The following is a 6,617-nucleotide window of genomic DNA, read 5'->3' on the forward strand; positions in this document are numbered from 1 at the left end:
ACAAATTCATTTTCAAAAACAAACCCATTATTTTTTTAGTGTTGTATTGGTTCAGGATATAAACATTCACCTCTGGCTATAAAAAACAGTAAGGCTATCAAAACACCAGGGATAAGGTTGTAATTTTTCTTGCCAGGCAGTGGTGGCACACACCTTTAATCCCAACACTCGGGAGGAAGAACAGGGGGGTCTCTGAGTTCGAGTTCCAGGACAGCCAGGTTATCAAGAGAATTAAAAAAAAATTGTTCAAACTTTCTCTATTCTATCTTTGTGTTTCTCTTTGTCTATAATTTACTTATTTATTTTGAGTCAGGGTCTTGCTATATATACAGCCTAGGCAAGTGGTGCCCTGCCACGGACTTGTCTCAGCCTCCCAGGCACTAGGATTACAGGTATCTGTCACCACACCCAGCTAGAAATAACTTTTAATCCCCAATATAATTTAAAGTCTCTCTGGAAAATATCAGGGATTTCTCTGTGTAGCCCTGGCTGTCCTGGAACTCAATTTGCAGACCAGGCTGGCCTTGAACTCAGAAATCCATCTGCCTTTGCCTCCCAAGTGCTGGGATTAAAGGCGTGCACCACCACTGCCCGGCAGGAAATATTTTTATAATGAGCAGAGAAACACCATAAGTCTGTAATGCACAATGTAAAGAAGCAGGGGTGTGAAGCTAAGGAGCTCAGAGGACAGCAGACCAGTGTTTAGGGCTTAGCATCATCATGTAATGTAAACTAAGAGGCTGGGAAAAACTGCTCAAAAACAAAAGCTGCACCCCTCAAACATAAGCCAACTCACCGATTACAAAATCATTACATTTTATCACTAAATCAATTTACAAAAGATAGGTATTGTATGGCAAACTCCTGTGTGCATGAATGCAAAGAAATAGACTGCCCTTCGGCTTGAGTGCACGTGCCTGCTCCATCTGCTCCAGGAGACTGATGTGCCAGCCCTCTCAGGGCCGCCGACCTGCTCACAGCTCACTGTTCTCTGCTCCGGAGGCACAGCACCCCCTTGTCTCCTTACACTCCATAATTCTCTTCTCATAGTGGTTCACAAGGAGGTATGATACGGCTGTTGTAGGTTCTGCTCTGTATCACAGCCTTTTGATTTTCCAAAGAGATGCCAGGCACGAACCATTTTGCGAAGTTTAGCAAGATTGGGTCTAACCTATGAGAAGAAAGAGAATAACTGACATTGCCTCTTTTTGTTAACTTTTTTTTTTTTTTTTTTTTTTTTTTTTTTAAGTATTTCAAAGTATGGCTCTCCAAATGTGTTTAAATTTCTCCTTCCTGGATTTAGAAAAAGATGACAGCATCCCTCAGAATTAAACTGTAAGTCTAAATTCTTATCTCCTCAGCGATGGGGATAGGGAAGTTTCAAAGAGGTGGGGTCTTGTGGAGGGGTAGTGGGACTGTGTAGCCTGCATGTATCTATGTATGTATGTATGTATGCATGTATATACATGCCTTATGCCTGCAGAATTCAGAAGAAGGCATCAGGTCTCTTGAATGTGGAGTTGCTGACAGTTGTGAGTGTCATGTGGAGCTGGAAATGAAACCTGGATCCCCTGGGAGGGCAACCAGTGCTCCTAACCACTGAGCCAGTTTGTCCCATCCCATAAAAGAGTCTTAGTGGAGTAAGATTAACTGCATAAGTCGGGAACAGTGTATGAAATCTCCATGCAAGGGAAGACTTTACAGCCATTTCAAGAAAGAGAAGCAAAAGAAAGGATTCTGGAAAGCAGGAACCCAGCATCCCTGCACACAGGATTCTGTTCCATTTCAGATGGGAGCAGAGGCTTGAGAGATGGCTCAGAGGTTAAGAATACTGACTGCGCTTCCAGAGCACCTGGGTGTAATTACCAACACCCATACGGCGGTTCACAAGCATCTGTAACTCCAGGGTGGATCTAACACCCTCTTCTAGATTCCACAGGCACTGTGCACACACATGGTGCTCAAACCTACATGCAGGCAACACCCTTACACATGAAAGAGCAGAACAGATTGTAACAAGAATAGAAAGTGTTCTCAGTGTAAGGACTCGTGCAGTCCCTGCATCAGCCACATCACTGTTCACGTGTTGCTCGCTCAGGTCAGAGCCACAGCCCAGGAGATCTCCAAAGGCTGCTTCCTTCCATGGCTGCTGAGGAAACAAGGAGGTCCTCTGAGATAGCCAGCTCCAGCTGCAGGCCACACGCGCAAGGGACCGGATGTCGGCTGTGTTCCGACAGCTGTGAGCTCGAGACATTTCTACCTTCAGGAATCATGAAATTTGGAGCTGGCAGGCAACTGATGTGCAGGATACATGATATTCAGGACACATGTGCACACGTTAAGCTTAAAAACCAGGAGGCTATCATGGAGATAAGCTCACACTTTAAGCTCCATTTCAAATGTGAACTGAAAGACCAAGTGGATGGCCTTAAAACTTGCAGTGCATGCTTTTCAAAACTCTCCTGTTTTGGAGAGGATAAAGATGGATTACAATTAGATAGCAGAGGCTGAAAGAAAGAAAAGATAAACTTTACTTCTTCCTGATTCTATAGGTCTATGCTGGTTGGGTTTTTTTTGTATTTTTGGTTTTTTTGGTTTTTTTTGTTGTTGTTGTTGTTGTTTTTGACTTTATATAAGCTATAGCCACCGGGGAAAAGAGGGAAACTTTTTAAGAAAATGCCTATATCAGCTTGACTGTAGGTAAGTCTATAGGGCATTTTCTTGATTAGTAATTGGTGTGGGAGGGTCCAGCCCATTGTGGGTGGTGCCACTCCTGGGCAGATGGTCCTGGGTAGTGTAAGAGCCAGGCTGAGTGAACCCATGGGTCTCTGCTTCAGTTCCTGCAGTATAATTGTGATGCATGAGCCAAATTAACCCTCCCTACACACACACACACACACACACACACACACACACACACACACACACACACCGCCCTGGCCTCCAAGTGTATTTTCGTTGGTTTTATCACAGCAACAGGAAGCAAACTAGAACAAGGTACCTGTTTTTCCTGCTCCAAGTGGTCCAGGTCAGCTAAGGGCAGCATTGAAGGTCTCCCATGAGCACACTGAAATGGCAGCTGGGACAAGGACAGAGCCTCGATAAGGTGGCAGCTGTCTTCTAGGCTCAGACGATCATTAAACTTAATGGCCCCTAAGGAAAGAGACACCAAAAAGTTACAGTGCACAGTGAGACTGTTGTCAGCCTGTGCCAGAAGACAACCTGGACAAAGTCACGGGTCTCTCAGACTTCCTTAGTCTGGCCTTTATACTGCTTGCGACTGGCACCTGAGTTATGGGACAGCCGCAGTCTTCAGGACTGCCCTCCTGTCTCTACTTCCTTATGTGCTTTGTCCCTGTGTCCTGGAGGGGAGGGGCATCCCTTAACCCATTAGGACCTTGCTTTGGGGGCTTTCTAGGGCACTATTTGCCTACTTACAAGTGTGTGAAGTTTTAATTAGTGTCCTTCTGTCCATGAAGGTTCAAAAGCAAACTGTTTTCTTATAGTGTCTGTTTTGTTTTCCCTTTTTCTTGATTTCAGTAACAGTCTTCTTGCTTTACATCATCACATGTTAGAACAGGACTTTATTCTAAGATCAATTCCCTCAGTCAATAAGTACTAACTAAATGTCTGCTGTGCGTCAGGAGCCTTTTCAGACAGCCAATGGCCCTCTCTACCTTCACGGAGCTCCAACAGGTAAGATCACACAGGACAAATCATTACAGAGTATCCTCAATCTTCAGTGCTATGAAACCTTGGCTGAGAACATGCAACACAAAACCAGCCCAATTTAGGCCAGGGAGTGCGCTCTTGCTAAACTATTTCAGTGGGGACACTGGGTTAAGAAGACCAAAGCAGGCAGATGTCTGAGTCTGAGGACAGTCTGGTCTACAAAGCAAGTTCTAGAGACACACAGAGAAACCCTGTCTTGAAAAACCAAAAAAGAAGAAAAAGGAGGAGAAGGAAGAGGAGGAGGAAGAGGGAGAGGAAGAGGAGGAGGAAGAGGGAGAGGAAGAGGAGGAGGAGGAGGAGATTTCATGATTTTTTTTCCTTGGAGAAGGAACACAAAGGCATGCTGGGCTGAGGAAAGGCCAGTGCAAGTGTCTGTCAGGACAGAGGAGGGACAAGACAAAGAGGTTGGAATTGTAGCACACCATGCAGTGTGACTGCGGAAACCCAAACAGCAGGCAGGGCCACACCCAGCCCTGGTGAGCCGCAGGCTCTGGCTTTGCTAGGGATGGTAGGAGATGTCTGTGACTCAGCACTTTGGAGGTAGAGGTGGAGGATCAGAGTTTAGATTATTCTCAGTTGGGGCTGGAGAGATGGCTCAGTGGTTAAGAGCACCGACTACTCTTCTGAAGGTCCTGAGTTCAAATCCCAGCACCCACATGGTGTCTCACAACCATCCATAATGAAATCTGACACCCTCTTCTGGAGTGTCTGAAGACAGCTACAGTGTACTCACATATACTAAATAAATAAATCTAAAAAAAAAAAAAAGATTATTCTCAGTTACATACTAAGTTAAGAGACCAGCCTGGGCTATCTCAAAGAAACAGACAAAAATGTAAAAAATAAGTACATAAAATACTTTTATACCCAGAGCATTTGTAAATGGCAATGTGTACATGAGATGGAAGAATGACATGCTTGGAAAGTAGTTCTAGGATAGCCTGGGGTACAAAGCAAGACCCTGCCCAAACCAAAACATTTACCAAGGGTTCCGGAGGTGCTAAGGGAGTAGGTACTGGGGCAGGGGCTGGATGGGGTAAGGACTGGGCAGAGGGCTTACAGGGAGGCAAGGAGGGCAGTGAAGACAGACTCAGACTCCAGAGACAGTGATGCTGTAGGGCTGGGAACAGAATAAAGGGGCACAGGACACTGGGATATTTGCAGGGTGCAGACAAAGCTTGGAGAGGCAGGGGTGAGAGGCTTGAAAGGAGAGGAATAAAGTGGGAGTGACAGTGGGTCCCAGAACAGTTGCAGGCAGCTCTGCAGCGGCCACATCCCTAATTTGAGTCCAGCAATGCCATGTCCTCTATGAATCACATCCCCTGCTCACAACTCTCCACAAGACCTGTGCCCTGTACCCGCTTTAAAGGTCTCTCTGGAACCTTCTAATCGTCTGGTCTTTATTTCCAGCCTAATTTCTTCGTACTCTTGGCTGCTGCTCGTGAGAGGAATTTACTCTGGCCTTTGTGGCCCTGCCAAGGCTGCTCCACACGCTGTGATGAGCCCTAGGCTCACACTGGCCTCACTCAGGACACCTCCCTTAAGGCCCACCCCTCTACTTTCTTAGTCAGTTTCTACCCCAGTTCTAGTAGTGTTCTACTTTCCAAAAGTAATTTTTGAAAATTAAGGGAGCTTCAGCCTCTTGTCCTACACTGCACCCTATAGCAGGTGTCTCCTATATGATCACTGTGCCCGCCAATGCTCAGCTCCTCAGACTCCAGCTACGAGCAGGCTCTTACCATGGCAGGCCTGGGAGGCCAACACCTTCTGGACAGTCAGTGGCAGTGTCCCTTGGATACCTCCTGTGGTCTGGAGCAGCTACAGAATTAGTAAAAGGGAAATGAATGAAGCCTTGTGTGTGACACATCCGCGTGACACTCCCAAAGAAGAGAAAAGCTTACCTCCACTTGTTCTCGAATTAATTCCTGTAAAGTCAAAAGGAAAACAGGCATGAATTGGTTGTCCTGCTGTCCTTGCCCTTTTAGCATTTAAAACCATCCTCAGTGAACAGAAACAACCCCAACAATTAGGAAATGTGAGGACGTGAACTGAAAAAGCAAATGCATAGCCAGAGAGATTACAGCCGAGGGAAGGGACCTACAGCTGAGGGAAGACCTCTGCCAGCAATACAAGAGGCTAACATTTAGATATATAAAGAGCTAAAATCAAACACACACACACACACACACACACACACACACACACACACACACACACGACAAAAGTGAAGATCAGTAGATGGACTACTGAACTGAACAGACAATTCTCAAAAGAAATATCAATAGCATATATATATATAAAATTTATTTTTAACCTGGCCATCAGAAAGTGAGAATTAAACCTCCTGTGAGATTCTATCTCACTGCAGTCAGAATTACTATCATTAAATCAAGTGAAGCCAGATGGGGGTGGGTGGTACACACCTTTGATCCCAGCGATTAGGAGGCAGAGGCAGGCAAATCTCTTTTTTTTTATTTTTTAATTTATTTATTATTATTTTCTTTATTTACATTTCAAATGCTATGCCAAAAGTTCCCTATACCCTACCCCCACCCCTGCTCCCCTACCCNCCCACTCCCACTACCTGGCCCTGGCCTTCCCCTGTGCTGGGTCATATAAAGTTTACAAGACCAAGGGCAGGCAAATCTCTTAAGTTCGAGGACTGTGCAAGTTTCACAACAGCCAAGGCTCTTACACAGAGAAACCTTGCCTTGAAAGACAAATATACAAACAAACAAACAAACAAACCAAAACAAAACAATACTCCCCCCCCCCAAAAAAAGATAGAAAGAAAATACCACATGGGCCAGATGGACTGTAGGAGGATGGACTGTAGGAGGACGGACTGTAGGAGGATGGACTGTAGGAGGAAGGACTGTAGGAGG

The 6,617-nt window shown here is 45.5% G+C and overlaps 1 protein-coding gene across 4 annotated transcripts in view; it reads right to left on the minus strand.

The window, feature by feature from the left end:
• Positions 1–582: 582 nt before the first annotated feature.
• The window catches only part of Mlh3 (mutL homolog 3), a 34,946-nt gene continuing 28,911 nt past the window's right edge, over positions 583–6,617 (minus strand). For 2 of the 4 annotated variants that reach the window (XM_029541134.1, XM_021202164.2), the window contains 4 exons: positions 5,634–5,657; positions 5,472–5,550; positions 3,002–3,153; positions 583–1,171 (listed from right to left, as the gene is read on the minus strand). In XM_029541134.1, coding sequence (XP_029396994.1) covers positions 1,055–1,171; positions 3,002–3,153; positions 5,472–5,550; positions 5,634–5,657 — 372 coding nt within the window. In that variant the 3' untranslated portion in view covers positions 583–1,054. Of the gene's footprint in view, positions 1,172–3,001; positions 3,154–5,471; positions 5,551–5,633; positions 5,658–6,617 lie in introns of those variants that run through there. The other 2 variants (XM_029541136.1, XM_029541135.1) reach the window with 2 other exon arrangements.

This window comes from Mus pahari, chromosome 7, assembly GCF_900095145.1.
Source record: "Mus pahari chromosome 7, PAHARI_EIJ_v1.1, whole genome shotgun sequence".
Classification (NCBI taxonomy): Eukaryota; Metazoa; Chordata; class Mammalia; order Rodentia; family Muridae; genus Mus; species Mus pahari.